Source organism: Diaporthe batatas (genome assembly GCF_019321695.1).
Source record: "Diaporthe batatas strain CRI 302-4 chromosome Unknown Contig00011, whole genome shotgun sequence".
Classification (NCBI taxonomy): Eukaryota; Fungi; Ascomycota; class Sordariomycetes; order Diaporthales; family Diaporthaceae; genus Diaporthe; species Diaporthe batatas.
The window spans coordinates 914,901-932,277 of NW_025408558.1; the positions used below are offsets into that span (position 1 = coordinate 914,901).

The following is a 17,377-nucleotide window of genomic DNA, read 5'->3' on the forward strand; positions in this document are numbered from 1 at the left end:
TTACCTGCCTGTCGGTTCCGCAGTCTCTGATCCCTCGAGCTCCGCAAGAACCAATACGCAGGGCGGCCGAGACTTCAGGACGGGGCCCGTAGGCAGACCGAATGCAACGCGACCGGGACTCCACTTTTTCGGGACCCAGCCCGTCCGTCACCAGCTGGCGCTGGGCCCGTTTTCCTGCCTCGCAGCGCACCTGCCGTCGCGACGCTATCATGCAGTTAGGCAGCCGGACGGGGCCCACCCAACTGACATCTCGGCTGCAGCGATGGTTCCGTTTGCCCTCGCTTGCCACCATCCTGCCTGTTTGCCCACCAGCTGCAGGGCGGAGGGGAGGGGGGGAGGGGAGGACTGTGTCATTGACAGGTCCAGGACCGGGTTCCAGGGGGGGCAGAAGGGAGGCGGCACTCGCCCCTTTGGGCGATGTGCATGCCAGGCGTGGAGATAGCAGAGTCAATGGAAAACCAAAAAAAGACCCAGTCGAATGGGAGGAGGAGCCGGACCCCAGCCCGCCGCAGGCAGGCCAGCGGTACGGCCCTGCTGCTTCCCGTGGAGCGTACCACAGGGCCGCGCCACGCACCGCTGCAACTGCGCACAGCTTGCTGCTAGCCGCCTGGGCCGCATTGTGGATTTCAACTTGTGATCGCGGACCGATGCGAGGGCCTGCAGCTCCTCCTGGGATCGTCGCTCGACCGGATCGCTCTCGCTCCTCCCCCTTGCCCCTGCCCGCCTGCCCGGCCGCCTTGGTGCTATCTCTCCACGCCCCTGTCTGCCTGCCTGTTTTTTTCTCCCTCTCCCCCTCGCCTCCCAGCAGAGAGTGGCTCCTACTAAGGCTCCTCTCCTGCACCCGAGTCGTTCTTGTCCCGTTTTGTGTCACCGCCCCCCCTCCTTTACCCTGAGGCTAACAAACTCTGCTACTGTATAGGACGTCAGCACCAACGGGGGTCGGTTAGTAGCCTCGCCTCATTCCCTGAGCTTACTCTTTTTTTTGTGTGTGTTTGTTCCGTCTGGGGGTTCCATCGTATAGGCCCCATTCGCGGTCACTCCGCACTACCGTGTTCGCAACCCGTGTGGAGCACACACCCTGCTGCCTACGGGTTTATGTACTGTGAGCCTTGTTTTTGCTCTTGGAATCCTCCCGTTTTCCCCTCCCTCCTTTTCTCCGCTGTGTGTGTGCACATGGGTACGGAGTACATTGGATACCTTGGCCCCCCGTCGCTATTCAAACACCCGGGGTGGTGTCTGCGCAATTCCCACCAGCCGGACGGTTTCCTGATCGGGATATGGTGATGCCTGCGAGGCGAGGCTGAGAAACGAGTATGTTGGTCATATGAGGTGGTGAAAGCTCATATGGAGACATATCTCATGCGTTGTCATTATGTCGCCGCAACGTCATAATTTTGCGCCCGCGAAAATGGCGATGAGCACTTTGAAAAATGTGTCCGAGCTGGGGGGCTTAGGGTGCAGCAGACTGGTTGAAAAGTCGCCGGCAGATGGCCTATATAGATATCGCTCAAAGACTGCAAGAGAACCATTACTGAATTGCATCGGTATCATTTGAGAAGATTCTTTGCATCCAACACGACGCCATAAACTGATCAATTCCCGCGCGCCAGGCTTCCGGACTTAGACGAGGCTGAACAATACGCCAATATGGACGGCAAGACGAAGCTCAATCAGGATTTCTTCGAGTAAGCTCTTTTTGAGACCAACTCCCTCAAACGACACTCTTCATACATATTCTGCTAGCACGAAGTCACAAAACATCAGCAACACCTGCATTTGGTGTCCCAAAGCTATGATGCACTGATGCACGGTGATTGGGGGCCGATTTTCGTGGATAGAAGCTGACGGTGATATTCCCCTTAGCAACGAAGCGGCAAGCTACGATGCGAAGCACGAGAAGACAACCGCTGAGATAGCCCGGCGCATCGAAGCGCGGAGGGGTCTGATCGGCGTTCAATGGGTCGAGGACGACGAAGACGACTCCAACGAGGAGGGACGGGCCGTGAGGGTCCTTGACTACGCCTGCGGCACCGGTTCGATGTCTAGAGTCAGTACTGGCCCTTTCATCCCTAGCGGTAACTTGAAAATGGATTCTACCGGCGACTTCCCACGTGGCCTCCCGGCCTCTTTTCCTTTGTTTTCTGGCCCTTTTGTCGAAACGCAAACAAACTAACCAGTATCGGTATGACAGGCCTTTGCGCCGTACACTACGCAATGCGTGGGCATTGACCTCTCAGAGAAGATGGTGGACATGTACAACACGCGGGCTCGTAATCAGGTACGCTATCGAGGGCCCCGCGGGGCTTTTCTTCAGTGATGGCTTTCACTTGTGTTCTGTAGGTGGCTGATGGTTAGCACCGACAGGGCCTTTCCGAGGATGAGATGGTCGCGTTCCAGGGCAACCTCTGCGTCCCCGGGGACGAGGACCCCGAGAGCTTCCGCGACCCCAAGTTCTCCGGGTTCGACCTCGCCGTCATCGGGCTCGGCTTCCACCACTTCGACAACCCGGACCTGGCGGCGAAGAGGCTCGCGGCGCGGCTGAGGCCGGGCGGGGTCCTTATGATCCTTGACTTTTTGCCGCACGCGCCGCATGGTGGTCATGATGATGATGACGACCACCACCATCATCATCATCATCATCATCATCATGGCCACGACGATGGCCATGGCCATCAGGGCGGGGCCGATGTGGAAGCTGCGGTTGTCGAAAAGGCCCTGGAGACGGTGACGCACCATGGTTTCTCGGAGGAGCGCATCAGGGAGGTGTTTGTTGGTGCCGGGGTGGGGAAGGATTTCCTGCTCGAGGGGATGGGGCAGGTCAAGTTTGGGGAGAAGCACGGGAAGAGGACTCTGTTTCTGGCGAGGGGTACGAAGGAGTGAGTTTACCCTGTTGACCTTTTAGAGGTCAATCTGGCATGGTAAGGTAGAGACGAAAAGAAGAATAAGCTTATTTTTTGTTATAAATATCCATCCAAAGTGCCGCGAGTCCTGTGTAGCCAGCCGAGAAATGTCAGCCACAGCCCGGATATCATTTACCATGTATGCTCGACGAGATTGCTGCCTGTGATTGTTTCCCAGAACAAATGCGATTTGATCTGTGATAGGAACCTTTGCAGGGTCAACGACTGGATCAGCTCCCGCTACAAGTCGGCACCAGTTCATTCTCATTCGAAGACCCAAGATTGAATGATTACACATCTTCCGCACGAGGCAGTCATCAAAAAGGGTAATCAGTTAACTACAACTCCTGAGGTGCGGCTGCCAGTACACATCTGTTTTCCGGCGCACGTGCAGGAAACCGCGCAAATGAGCCTTCAAAAGGATACGTCGAGCGTCACTGAATACGACGATAATCAAGGGGACGGAAACTCTCGACATTCCCATCGCCGATGAGTGATGGTATCAGAGGTTTTCCCAACCGGTAGGCCTGAGCCGGTTAATCGTTGGTCCTGGGAAGAGTGTGCTCGAGCGCTGGGCCCGTCCCAGCCCGGGTACGGAGTACTACATCCTACAGTACAGGTCCCCCCCCCCCAAAAGATCGCTTTCTCCCGCGTGGTGTCTCTCCCCTCTGGAGCGGCCCGTAACGCACGCCAGCAGCTAAAACCCTCGGGTGGTCAACGGACCTGGCGGGCCACAAAAAGCAACAGCAGCACCTGGGGTAAGCCCGAAGGGGGATCCCGCCATGTATGTCTCAGATGCTGTGTGTGTGGTGTCTTGACTCTGAAGAAGCATCTAGCCCGCCGGGAAAACTTCTGTTGATCTAGTCATGTCTGTCTTTGTTTCTTCCTTCCTTTCTACTTTCTTTTGCCAGTCGTTTCTTTTTTTAATCTTATTGCCATGTCGTTGTTTCCAGAGATGCGGCTGCTCTTGACGAGCCCAAAACACCGACCCAGGCCTCTGAAGCACTCGTCTCTTCAAAGGGGAAAAGACCCAAAGGCACAGCGGTAACAGTCCTAGGGCCAGACCGTTCCGGAGCCAGAGGACACCCCTTGCCTAAGTTAGGGCCACCTGAGGGAAGTGGGAGGAGACGAGTGAGAGTGCATTGCGGCCAGTCGATCACCCGCCGTGCCCCAAGAACGAGCGTTGCGCTGGTTCAACGAAAGGAGAGACCCGAGCCGTCCGTCCGTCCGCCCGTCCGTCCGCCCGTCCCACGTCTAACGAATGGTCCACGGGAAGGCGGGCGGGCGCCCAGCCTGCCAGCCGTGAAGCCTCGCTGCTGTTGTTAGCTAGTCAAGCCCCAGCCCAGTGAGCCCAGCGTGTCAGCGAAGCCAACGGGCCACTGGGCCACTGGGCCGGGCGTGCGACCAACAGAGCGGGCTGGCCCTTACAAGAAGTCCAGGCAACTAACTGACTCCCTGGCCTGACTGGTGTGCACCACGCATTGTACGTGCTTCGCACAGTCTGCCCCTCGCACCGTGGACACAGGTACCCCCAGTGGCACCGTATCACACGCTACCACTGCGCAGAGGGCCAGTGCCAGTGCCAGTGCCAATGCCAGCGACAGCGGCAGTGTGCAAGTACCGCTCCCTGCTCCTAGATGCTAGCCTGAATACCGGACACCACATGAGTTGGAAGTTTCGAGTTTTCGGGTGGGAAGGAGGGGCGGGGGACTTCCCAGCTGCTCATCCGAAAGGAGGGGCCGGGGGGAGGCATGCAATGGAGGAGGGAGGAGAGAGAGAGGTGACGGGATGGGTTTAGTCAGTAGTAGTACGTACAAGTACTTCTGGGGACCTTGAGAATTGTATATACTTGGTCCACTGGCCGATTCCTCCTCTGTCCCCAGATCCATGCCACGCCCTACCGCCCAGGGCCAGGTTCTTGGGCATTGTAAAGGGAAGAGGGACGGCACGGGGTCGGTCGAGGGAACATGTCACCCTTGCGCGAACGGGGTGGATCTGTTCTGGGGGGTTGCGTGATGTGACATGAAACTTTACTAAGTGCCTAATTCTTTGGATGATAGTGGGTTCACCCCTGGATGTATTTTTCTTCTCTGCTGCGTAAGCACACGGTGGTGAACGCCTGTGAATGGGAAGAGGGCCACCCCGGGGACAGGATTGGCTGCCGAGGGGAAATAGACCGAGAGTTTGTGTTGGTCGAACGGCACGAGACTAGCAGACGGTAGAGGAGCCGAAGGAGGCGAGGCGCCCTGCCTGTTATGGTGAAGTTTGAGTCTTGGAATGGCGATATCACGGGTCGGGGGCCCCATCCGGGTCGTGATGAGGCGGTGTGCGAACACAAGTAGGCTTACGCCATCGCTGCCTATCTATCCGTGTGCGTGACAAGACGGACAGAGAGAGAGAGGAAGAGGGTGTATGTGTGCGTGGACTACGAGCCGCCGCCATCACCCCGTTCGAGGCCCGTCACGAAAGTGAGGACTGAAACTTCACCAACCAGTGGCTCTGCTCGCGAGGGGAGTCCGCCCTAGCCGTCTGCGTTCATGTTCCGTCTTGTCCTAGCTTCGCGCAAGATGACGGAGCGCGCGCGAGGTTGACTGGGTGTCCAAGGAGGTTGCCAGTCCTCCAGTTCCTCACTCACCCAGAGAGAGTTCAGGAGGCGCGCTCCGCCCTCCTCGACCCCGTCGAGCGTCTCCCGGCCCCGTCTGACGTGTCCAAAATGATGCGCAGAAAGAAGGCCCGCGGGCCGCCAGAAACACGGCTCGGTCTCAGCGAGAGCATGGAGAACCCCTTCTCTTCTGTGCTGGGCACTACCATACTCTGGGACACCGCAACCAAACTACAAACCGACATCCCGTCCCGACCGCGCCGTCTGCCTAGGCCTCGAGAGGGATGAGTCCCTGCGAGCACCCGTCACGAGGGCGCGCGCGGAGACCAGACGGCTTGCAAAAAAAAAAAAAAAAAAGGGGGGGCTTGGTTAGGCTGGCTGGGAACGGCCGGGCCCTCAGGCGGGAGCTTCGGGAGCTCCCAGCGTGACGAAAGGCCACGGTCCGATCGATCGTTTGGCCTGGTAATCTCCCTCTCTGCCTGTGCTCCCCGCCCCCCAAAGCCCTAGGGGCGTCCTGGGCGGATTACCGCTGCGACGGCCTTGCAGTGCGGTTGTTGGAGCCGTCCCTGGCGCTGTTTCTTTGCCCTCGCACGCTCGAGCCGTTGTTGTCTTTGTCCCCACGGCCCGAGTCGAAACACGCCGCGGCGACACCGCACGTTCAAGCGCCGGCTGGCCATGAGACGGGCGGGCCATGGACTGGCAACTAGACGAGAAGGAGAGGCGACGGTGCGGATGCTCTGTGGACGGCCCTGGGGCGGCGACCTTGTGGTGTTTTTAGATTGTTGGTAGTTTGCGCGGGGGAGAAGAATGATACGACGTTGATCTCTCTTGCCTACGTCACTGAAGCTGGACATTGGTGAATTTCTCATGTTGAACAAGTATCGAATTCTTCCAGGCTTCCGGAATCAAATATTCTGGCTGAGTCTCGAGTACTGCGGCAATGAAGTTGTTGCAATCGAGTTTATTCTGCAAAATTGCTGGCCCGGGTCTTGCTCCAGGGGCTTCATTTCGTCGCTATTGAGCGACGCCATCGCTACTCAATCTACACTGAAGTTTCGAAAAGATCCTCCTGGTCATCAATTAATCGAGCACAATTAAGCCGAGTCGTGGTCTTTCCAACTCGATGAATAATTCGAAAGTGGGAACGGCGAGCCCAGAAGAGGGCGCCTTTGTCTGCTTGGAGCTTGGAGACAATGGGCGCGGGAACTCCCTCCACCATTCTCTTTCCGGGAACCGACGAGGGGCCTGAGCCATCTTGGAGAGACTGTGAAATCACGTTTGGTGATCAGACACATTGTGATCGCAAGAACCTTTGATGGATCAGTTACGTCGTTGAGACCTGGGATAGTTAGCAGACAATCGTCCTGGGCAGCGACAGACGACCAACGCCGTCGGGCCTTCAGCGCAACCAACCCATTCCCTGTGCCCTCTCCCGAGAGGCCTGGAGAAGACGGGAAAGAGCTCTAGTTCCCGTTGGTTTCTGTGGCGTTGGTGGCTCTCCCCTCCTAAAATATCGGCCAGTGTGTTCTCGCTCGCCTGTGATGAACCTGTCGAGCAATTTGTGGAGTTTCTGGCGCGGCCGACCTCATTCCTCCCAAATATACAAGTATATACCCTTCCTCAGGGACACCAAGATCCAGAACACAAGCTCCCATACTGCCATTTCCATAATGCCACGCAGAACTTCTTTCAGACACCAGGCTCACGGGACGGCGCGGGCGGGCTCCTGATCGTGTCTCTCTCCCGTATCTCTGAGCCTGAGGACTTCGGACGAAGACCAGGCTGATTGGCTTGCTCCAGGGAACCCGTCGTGACCACCAGGATCCCGAGATCTTGACATTTTTGTTTTCGAACAAATATACTCGGCCTCGAAATTTGTGGGTCTGGTGTATATACATAGGCAGGCCCGTGCTGGCCTGCGTTTCTGATGGAGGTTCCGCTGCGCCTGCGCGTGCAAATGTTGTGACCGTATTTTGCTATCACTTACCCGAAAGACTTGGATGTTAATCCGCCTTTTGCAATTCTGTGGAGTTGTTGCATAGATGTGTCGTTGATGGCGTTGGCTGGCTGGGGGTTCCAACGCGGCGTGGCCTGGAACCAGCGACGGGCCATCTTCTATCCAAAAGTAGTGGAATGATGGATGCTGCTATATGTGAACGGTTGATCAGACAGTCTAAAACGAGCAATAGAATACTTTGTTGTCTATTATGATGCGGTGCTGTTCAATCGTGGGCTGGCAAGGACAAGTTGCGACTCTCTACTCCTTAGAATGGATTGTTTACTAGTTTCGGCCGACGAGCTTGCGTTGGCACGACTAAAGTATTTGTGCTAGTCCTCGTAACGAGCTGAGTACGCGTGATCTTCTTGGGAGACCGTTACTGGGAAAGCAACCGGGCTTCTGTGCTTGGGAGTGGGGCGACCGATGTTGACGTCGAAGAGGGAAGAACAGAAGGAGCACGGAGTCAAGCCTGACCATGGACAGGAAATACAGTTTGGACAAATGGGTGTACATGATGGTGATGCAGAATCTAACCAAGATCTACTACCTCAAAGCTTATCTCGTACCCAAGCACACAAAAATGCATATATGTATATCTATCCACGTCGCCATGGACACATGTGTTATGTACAAGAGTAACATGCGCTCCCCAACTTGAGGGAAGCGATGCTGTCATGCGCGAAGGTAAATAAAGGGTCAACAAGGAGCCACTGGAGGATTGCGTAGGAGCGCGGTGCTGTTCTTCGGTGGGAAACCTCAAGCTCGATAGGTGAGTAGGCAGTTGGAAGAGGGATGGACGCTCAGCATCAAGACTCAACAACCCCGAACCGCAACCCATCGAGCGCATCCTCATACTTGGCAGGGCTATGATCAGTGAGCATGGTGGCCCCGAACCGGACCTCCCTGAACCGCGTCTCCACGTCTCGCACGTACTTGAGGACGATCCTCCTGGCGGGCCGGCCGACGTACTTGAACGATTTCTGCTGCTGCTGCTGCTGCTGTTTCCCCTTATTGTTGTTGTGCTCGTCTCTGCTGCCCCCAGCTTGCTGATGCTGCTGCCCTTGCCCTTCGCCATCGGTTCCCACGAACGCGTCCCTCCGAAGCACCTTCTCCGTCTCCACGACGAATATCTCACCAGGGGGGAGCAGCTTCTCGCTCATCATGCTGGCGCGGAGCGTTTTGAACGCGGCGAACGCCCACTCCTCGTCCTCGTCGGTGACGGGATCCCTGCGGGCGCCGGCGCCGGCGCTGCTTGCGCCGCTTCCTCTCCACTTGTCCATCAGCCCGCCCTGCAATGCCTCCCACACCCGCTGCTTGATCTCCTGCTTTGCGTCGGCGTTGTCCGTCTTGAACGCGAGCGCCACGGCCTGGAAGTCGTGCAGAACGCCCAGCGACAGGTACGGCACCAGGTCCTGCCCGTGCACGACCGAGGTGATCAGCCCGCGAGTCGCGGTGCGCAGCGAAGGAGACATGGTTGCTGGCGGGCCGTAGGCGTAAACGTGGATCGGGCGACCGGCGGGCAGGCAGATGTGCGGCTTGACCTGCTGCTGCCCCGCGGTGGCATCGGCCGACGAAAAGCTCGGGTACGTCAGCAGGCGGCTGTGCGGCTCGTCGGATGTTACGAAGGAGGTGCCGCCGTCGATGGGCTCGCTGAGCATGACCCCGAGCAGGGCGGTGACAGCACCGCCGAGCGAGTGGCCGCAGAGGACGAGTCCGTAGTCCGGGTTCTCTTCCAGCGCAGCCTTTATCGTGACCAGAACCCGCCCGTCGCCACCATATAGCAGTCTTTTCGCAGAGGCGTGGATTCCCTTGTGGACCTTGTAGCTCTTGCCGCGCCATACGAGATCGTCATAGTCGCATGTCATGTCGGCGAGGACATCCTCGAACCCCAGTGTTCCACGGCAGGCCAACACTACTGCTTTCGACTCGTCGTCCAGAGAGACATAGTGCACGAGCGGCACACCGGTCTCGGTTGCTCCAGAGGAGTCACTACCGCCCTGTGGATCAACAAAAGACGACAGTAGAATGGATTGAGGCTGCGATTGGGTGTGGTGGGCGAACATGCGGAGTTCGTGGTGGGTGTCGTCGAGGGCCTTGAGCATGGGCGGCATTGTCTTGGATATGCCGAGGACCTTCAGAAAGCTCGAGCCGTACGAGGCAGAGGAAAATCGCATATAGCGAGTAATATTTCGAAGTAGGTGGAAGCGCGGGAACGTCGTGTCGATGCTACCTGTGCGGCGGAGGGTATGGAGGGCTTCGGCATCGCCAAATGGGCTGCGGTAGTGGAAGGGTATCAGGGACATCTGTGAATCAGCTGTTTTTAAAGTGTAAATGCTTGGTGAATAGGTCTGAGAGTTGACTCGTCTGTGATGCCGCGAGGGCGACGGTGGAGGGAGCTGTCTATCAACAATGTCTCTCTCGGATTTTGATTTCGCGATGGGACTACGGCTGTAGGTGGGTGACACGGGTCGAAGATGGTGCTCCACGGAGTGTATGGAGAAGGTATCCGTCTGCGAGATGAGCGAGTCCCGCCTACGCTCGTGGATGGATATGTAACTTGCTCGGGAAGGGCTGCGTGGCACGGCTCCGCTGGCTTCGTATTCCGCGAGCGCTCGCGACGTGAGTGGGTTTCTGGCCTGCGCTCCCTGGGGTGGACGAGGGGCGTCCCGTCGTGGGACCAGAGAAGAGTCGCGATTTGTAACAGATAGTTGCTTCTTTACAGCAGACGATGACGGCTTTTGGTTGGCCTGCGCCGGCCCGCGTCGTAAGTCTCGAATAGGCTGCTGCTGCTTCCCTTTCGCGGCCGCCGATGGATTTGAGGTTACTGAATCTTTCCTATCTTTAGTGGCAGGGTGGCTCAGGTTTGTTCCCGAGCCTCTCTTCAAGACATTGCGCAGACCTCCCTTCTTCTCACTTGGTGGTTTGGCCGAGTTGGGCGGTGTCACGTCGCCTTTTGGCCGTTTCGATAGCAATTTCGACATGGACTGTTGCTTCTTGCGAGGGGCCTCGGTGCTGCTCGTCGAACCCGGAGGTGACACGGGCATCCTCGGTCTTTTCTGGTTCGCGGAGGTCTCTGCGCTTTGCATCGGCAGGGGTATTTGCGAAGTCTTGTCGACGCTGGATTTGCGGCTGAGGGCTGGGGACATCCGGCCTTTCTTTGAACGTGAACGAACAGGCGGTGCCTCGACAACAGGGGGGAATGGTTCGGTGTGAACCTCATGGCGAGGGGACTTTGGGGGAGGCGGAGGCGGAGTGGTTGGCGAGGTTGGCGAGGTCGGCGAGGCCGGCGACGGTGGTACTACGTCCTTCTCGTCATCAGAAATCGTGTGTTGGTCAAGACCCTGTTCAGCATCCGAGTCGACCTGTTCCACGAATCGAGGCACCTCGGCTTCCTCGGGGCCGCCTTCCATCTCGGTACTTCTAAGTGTGTTCTTATTGACCCTGTAAACCACCCGATAAGTGGAGTCCAGAGGACTGGCGCCCTGCAAGAGGTCTGACGACATCGATAGACGGCGGTTACCTTGCGACGAGACGGGCCGCAGACGGGTCTCCTCAATGAGCTCGACACCTGCGGGTGGCGAGAGGGCGCTGGGCTGCGTGCCGGATACATCGACAGTGATGGTCTTGGTTGTCTTGGTCTCTGTCATGATGGATACCTTGGCACCAGCCGGCAGCGTGCGCATAATCTGCTGTTTGAGCCGTATCTCGGGGAGATCACCCTCGCCCTCGCTGCTATCAGCAGTATCGTGCTGCTGGATAGTCTGTATGACCATCTCATTCGGGCCTGGTTCCGTGCCGCGGCCAGCGGCCTGCCTCGCATTGTCGACCCTACTGTAGTCCAGCCTTTCCTCGTCATTGATAATGACGACGTCCCACAATATCTCGTCGACCTGTAGGCGCTGACTCTCCTGCATGATGAGCCTCCAGGACCATCTCTGAAAGTAAGCCAACCCTACCATACCAACGATGAGATCAAAGACGCCGACGTGCTCGCCCGGTTGGCCGGTGGCGGGGTTGTTGAACTCGCGGCGTATCAGGGTGATGATACTGGCGATAGCCCTGGAGGACTCGGTGGAGCCCAGAATGGAGTCAAGGTAGGAGAGGGTCAGCTGCGAGACCTCGGAGATGGCGGACAAGGTGGTACTGGTCAGGTTGAAGCCGGCAGTGGTCCAGAAAACGACCTGGGACATTGCGATGTGTAGGCTTTCGAGACTCCGCTCCATGATGGTCTCGGCATCAGCCCTTCCGAGGTCCGAGTTGGAGCGGGAGAAGGACTCGGAGCCGGCACGGTGCAGGATGCCCTCGATGATGCCGCGGCCGAGCTCGAGGCTGGACAGGGTGGTAGCTTTTGCGGCGCCGAAGCCATAGCCGCCAATGACTGTGCCGACGCGGAGGGCGAGGCTGGTGGACCGTGTCCACAGACTGATAGCCGTGGCGACTGGTGCTGGCAGGAGAGTTCGCCCCGGCGGAGGAGACGGAATCACGTCTCGCGGCTCAACCGGGAGGCCGAGGGGATCAGGTGCTGCGGCGGCGGAGGGGCCACCGACCAAGCCATTCTGAATGCGATCCTCCATCTCCGACGAGGTGCGAGCAGAGGCACGAGGACTCGTGCAAGCGGGGTGGTCAGGCTCAGGTTGGAGCTTTTGCAGTGGGAGGGACAAGTGAAGCAGTTGTAAAGCACGTGAGCGTGGCCGGGATGTGGCACATATTGTTGAGGACGTTGGCGGGCAGGCCGAGGGTGGCGAACTGATGATGATGAGTTAAAGCAGATCCCCGCGGTTAATGATCATGCGGACTGAGGACTGAAGTGGAGAGGCAGGACGGAATGTGAGCAGTTTCGGGGTCGCAAGTAAACATTGCATGATAGCATCGAGGGTTGGAATGGGCAGTTTTGGTCCCAACAAATCCTCGATGTCGATCAAGAGAAGGCAAGTAAGTCAAGAGGGTGCAGCGTCTGGGCAGTACGGTCGGGCTGCTTGGTGCTGGTCAGTGACATGTGACATGTGACAGGCGAACAAAAGGCCCCGGGACGAGGAGTCATCAAGCCTCGAGTCGCCCTTTTCTTGACGTGGACAAAGCGGAGTTTGTCCTGCCCCTCAGGGACGCTCGAGGCTCAAGATTGGGTGCAGTGGATCAGGAGCCGATTTGCTATTTGCTGCTTTGTTGGACCCGAGGCATGGGCCCTGGGCCGGCTGGGTGTTTATGCGAGACGCAAGATGCGAGGTGATGTGTGTGTGCATTTCTCTCCGTCTCTCTCTGCCTTTGGAAAAGCTTGGCTGCTCGGGTGCTCCCACTGCTCTGGACGGGATCTTCTGCAGGAGTGATGTGCCATTGCATCTGTCAATTGGCAGGTGGGAGGTACGCGGTAGTGTACGTATCTACGTACTAAATAAAGTATCTATCACAACTTGTACCGAGGTATCGCTGGTGCTGGTGGTTACTCTTCTGGAAAGACCAGAAGAATGACGACATGTCGGCCAGGGGTTGGTTGACTTGAGTGAGGACGATGCATGATCGAGAGCGAGTATTGGCCTGGACTGGACTGGACTGGACTGCAGTACGTACAAGTACGGAACGTGAGCATCCATCCAGCATTAGAACACACTAGATAACACCCACAGGGCCGTATTCCATCGTGCAGATGGCCTAGAATGTGGAGAGAAGCACAGAAGCATCGTAGCTGCACAACCAGTACGGGACCAGCGATCAACGGCATCCCGACGCAGGGGTCCAGGTCCAGGTCCAGGTCAGGTCCAGGTCCCGAGTTGCAGCTCGCCTAAAATAGCTCAGGGGAGGGCAAGAGGATCGGCTGTGCTCCGTACCTACGGCTGTGCTCCGCAGGGCCTGGACACTGCCCTGGGCCTTGGGAGCTGGCCAGGGCTGAGCTGAGGACGGACAGCGCAGCAGCAGCACGTCACGTCGAGGCATGGCAGAATGCCATTTGCTGCCGTCCAACACCACATCGCCAGCAATAATAAATGCCACATTTGTCCCCCTGGATCTTGTAATCAATCCATCGTATTCTTGTCCTTGTTTCGTTTCTTCCTCCTTCGTCCATCTTAATTCCAACGTCACTCGTTCTGTCGACTCCAGCACAACCTCCGCAATCGCCTATCCACCCTCTCCCACGACCAGTCCTAGTCCGTCTTGCTGTCGGTGAAGCTATCCGCACTGACCTAGCTCCTTTGTTCTCCAACAAACTGCCAGACTATAGCCTCACCAGCCGCCCATCCATCGCCTGCGCCCCGCGACCCTCGCCCGACATCTCCTCAATATGAACGGAACCACAGAGACCACCACTGCAGCTTCTGCGGCCACACAGACAACAGAGACCGTCAAGATGAACGGCACGTCCACATCCACAGCCACAACCACCACCGCCACAGATGCAGGCCTGTTTGGCGACGAGCTCATCTCCCCCGACGTCGCAAAGGCCCTGCCCGAGGGCTACAAGATCCGCGCCCTGCGCCAGTCTGACTTCAAGGCCGGCTTCCTCGACTGCTTGCGTGTCCTCACCACCGTTGGTGACATCACAGAGGAGGCCTTTGCCGAGCGATTCGCCTGGCTTTCCAGGCAGGACGGCGGTTACTATATCCTGGTCATTGAGGACGGCGGCAGGGTCGTCGGAACTGGCGCCCTCATTCTGGAGCGCAAGTTGTACGTCGCTTCCCCCCTTGCCCCTTTTCCCCAGAGTCGTCACGTCTGTGGCCCAATGGCGCACACGGAGCGGGTGTTGGCAATCAAATAAACCCAACAGACAACCTGGCTCCATCTCCCACCCCAGCCGGCAGGATCTAGTCCGCGTGCTGACAGATTTGGCCACTCGACAGCATCCACAATCTCGGCCTGGTTGGCCACATCGAGGACATCGCCGTCGCAAAGGACCAGCAGGGCAAGAAACTGGGCCTGCGTCTGATCCAGGCCCTCGACTTCATCGCCGAAAAGGTCGGCGCCTACAAGACAATCCTCGACTGCAGCGAGGCCAACGAGGGCTTCTACATCAAGTGCGGCTTTAAGAGGGCTGGGCTGGAAATGGCCCACTACTACAAGAAATAAGTCGCCCATCCCATTCTCAGCTGTCCGAGGGCGAATGGGCTGTACAAATCTGCGCGCTCGTTCGTGCCATCGTGACTAGATCGGGAGGGAATACACAATCCGAGCTGACGGCCAGTGCCACAGACTCGAGGCTGTGATCAATCTCACATGCTATACTTGCATTTTTGGGGGACCAGCTGCCCGGAAGAGCCGAATAGGTCTATCGGGCTCGTGCTTTTCGGGACGCTGGGAGGGTGCGAGCCTCAGATACTGTCCAGCGATGCGGTCCAAGGGTTGAGACTTCACTCAGGAACCCATCACATGACCACGGCCGACGCCGAGGGCACTTTTTGCAGTATGGAGACCAAGGAAAGGGTGCGGTCAGTGTACACTCAGGCTAGAGCGGCGTTTTGATGTTGGAAGCAGTGGGCATTTCTTGGGTAGAGCACACCGGCACTCGGTCAATCCGATGTCTTTGGGCCTGCCGGCCATAGTATCATTAGACAGAAACCAAGCAGGGAGAGCCAGCCTGATATGATAATAGAGATGGGGCGCGTTTTTAGCGCCAGGAAATAGCCCGAGACCCTAAGCACGGGATAGTCAAAGTGCCGTCCACTCGGTCCCCGAGAAGCAAACCAAAAACCTGGGGAGTGGTGCCACCACCGGGCGGGCGTCGTGGGGATGGAACCCCCTGCACCCTGTTCCCGCTCTCTCACATGTCAAAAAGGCACGCAGACGGCACCAGAATTGTAGATGTGGACAAGACCCTTCTCACTGGGCCTGGGCCGAATTGCCTCGATGGAAAGCTTGGCTGCGTCGACATCAGCTCGTCTGGGTGGCTGGCTGCCAAGTAGACGGCCGCATTCCCGAGTGCTTACCTCGCCTGTTCACGTCACCGACACATGCCAGATCAGCCACAGGCCAACAGGCCGCAACACGTTTTCTGATGCATAATACATGTAACCATCATCACGAGGTCGGAGGCGCCGTCTGGCCTGTCCCGAGGCGGGCAGGCAAAGAGGGACCAAGCACGGCTTGTCCTCCGTCCTCGACCCTCTCCCTCCTCTCATATTGTCTGTCTATAGTAGTCAAAAGCTCAAAGCGCGAAGGGAGTCACGAGCCTTTTTGGAGGTCCACTGGGGCTCGGGCAGGAGGGGGGCAAGCGCTTCTCTCTCTCTCTCTCTGTCTGTCTCTGTCGAACTCTCTGCCCACGGAACAAAGCACACGTGAGCTTGACCAAGAGTCTATCTGGTCTGATCTGATCTGTGGTCTGGTCTGGTCTGGTCTGGCCTGCTCGGTCTGGACTGGGCGGGCTGTCTCCAGGGACAGAGCCCTCTTGAGGATCGTGTGCTGAACGTCTGTCGGACATATAAGATGGTGTTCATATAAGTCTCCTGCCCCCCCTCCTCCCCCTCTTCGGCATCCCAATGCAACCACCATAGTGTCTTCTCTGCCTTCTTCTCCTCTTGTCATCTCACACTCTCACGTCAGGAGGGGTCACGGTGTGTTCGGACTTCCTCTCGTGTTTGAACCTGTCTTTGCCTCGTGCTGGTTGCAAAGACCGCCCGGAGTTTTGGTCCGTGGTTATTTCGAAACATTTCAGCCCCGTCCGCCCAGCATCCTGGGTCCCTCAACTGCCTGGCGTTTTCTTTTTGCGCCGAGACTAGCAGTGGTTGTCTGTCACGCGCCCCAACCCTTCCCCGGCCCCGATCCTCTCGGAGATCCCCAGCCCATAAGCCGTGCCAAAGGCCTTACCACATACACACACACACCACACACAGAAACGACACGAGCAGTGACGGCAGTGGACGCCCTCGGGCTTGTGCTCTCGGCTTGGCCTCATACGCACTTACTCAAGCGGCTTTGTAGCACCGGGGTTGTCGATCGTCTCACCTTTTGGTACCAATTTTACTTGTCTCATAATATAGGGTGTTGCCCCATATTTCCATCCCAGCCTGGGCCGATTGGCTGCCTGTCTATTTCTGTTCGCCGAGGAAAACCATTAAGTAGGCACCATGCCTCACAGACGCCCTCAGCCGGTCGACGTCGAGGATGACGAGGGTTATGTGAAGGACCTGTATCTCAGGTTGGACAAGATCCGCATTGCATCCTTGCGTGCAGAGTAAGTTTTGTTTGTTTACTATGTTCTGTGGCAACTCATACCTGATGCACCGTTGCAATGTTGCAAAGTCATGATGGGGAAAAAAGAAAAATGCAGCATCTGTTTGCCATGCCATATCCACAATCCCCATTGATAATCTGCCAGCATCTCGTCATCTGGCGGGTCTCCGGACTCTTGTCCTTAAACCCGAGGCAGATTCCCACTCATTCCCCGGCCAGCAGAGATACCCCGGAGCCAAGCCATCCAAAACTCCACTCGTGTGTGCATATGACCCAAATTATAAATCCACGATTTCGGGTCCCGGGCGCCTCTCAGCCGCATAGGCCCTCAACACTTTCGTGGTGCTCATCATTTTTCCTGCTGGCTGGCGACTCTGCTTCTTCCTTCCTTCTTCTCTCTTACTCGATCACCTGTTCTGGAAGACTGTGCTGACACGATTCCTGTTCCGCCCCCGCCAACAGAGCCCGTCGTGCACTAAGTGAACAGATCGCTTCTCGGCCGCATATCCGGATAAGACGGTGCACGGTAGTTTATCAGAAGCCCTCTGGTGAATTTTGCAAGTACTACATCAACAAGATCGTCTCATTCAACACGACTTAAATAAGAACCACCTCGGCTTACCACCCACCACCCCTGGGCGAATATCCCGGCAGGAAAACGGGCTGTCTTTGATTTTGGGGCTTACTCGTAACTGCGGCGGGGAAAAGAGAGGCAGAGGC

General features: G+C 57.3%; 4 protein-coding genes across 4 annotated transcripts; 3 read left to right on the plus strand and 1 right to left on the minus strand.

Annotated features, from left to right (window-relative positions):
• Nucleotides 1–345: 345 nt before the first annotated feature.
• KVR01_009295 (uncharacterized protein) lies at nt 346–2,880 on the plus strand (the record flags this gene model as incomplete). Its single annotated transcript, XM_044783467.1, has 5 exons — nt 346–1,102; nt 1,611–1,685; nt 1,864–2,047; nt 2,192–2,278; nt 2,365–2,880. The coding sequence occupies exons 2-5, from the start codon at nt 1,648–1,650 to the stop codon at nt 2,878–2,880; spliced, it is 825 nt and encodes a 274-aa protein (XP_044641797.1). The 5' UTR covers nt 346–1,102; nt 1,611–1,647.
• Nucleotides 2,881–7,993: 5,113 nt separating this feature from the next.
• Nucleotides 7,994–13,039, minus strand: KVR01_009508 (uncharacterized protein). Its single transcript, XM_044783297.1, has one exon. The coding sequence runs from the start codon at nt 12,073–12,075 to the stop codon at nt 8,308–8,310; it is 3,768 nt and encodes a 1,255-aa protein (XP_044642010.1). The 5' UTR covers nt 12,076–13,039; the 3' UTR covers nt 7,994–8,307.
• Nucleotides 13,040–13,775: 736 nt separating this feature from the next.
• Nucleotides 13,776–14,557, plus strand: KVR01_009550 (uncharacterized protein; the record flags this gene model as incomplete). Its single annotated transcript, XM_044781837.1, has 2 exons — nt 13,776–14,158; nt 14,332–14,557. 2 exons carry the CDS (start codon nt 13,776–13,778, stop codon nt 14,555–14,557), a joined length of 609 nt encoding a protein of 202 aa, XP_044642052.1.
• A 1,994-nt stretch (nt 14,558–16,551) lies between these two features.
• Nucleotides 16,552–17,258, plus strand: KVR01_009506 (uncharacterized protein; the record flags this gene model as incomplete). Its single annotated transcript, XM_044793193.1, has 2 exons — nt 16,552–16,658; nt 17,120–17,258. The coding sequence occupies 2 exons, from the start codon at nt 16,552–16,554 to the stop codon at nt 17,256–17,258; spliced, it is 246 nt and encodes an 81-aa protein (XP_044642008.1).
• Nucleotides 17,259–17,377: the final 119 nt, after the last annotated feature.

Coding starts and splice junctions, on each gene's coding strand:
- KVR01_009508 (XM_044783297.1), bottom strand. CDS start 12,075: ATGGAGGATCGCATTCAGAATGGCTTGGTCGGTGGCCCCTCCGCCGCC.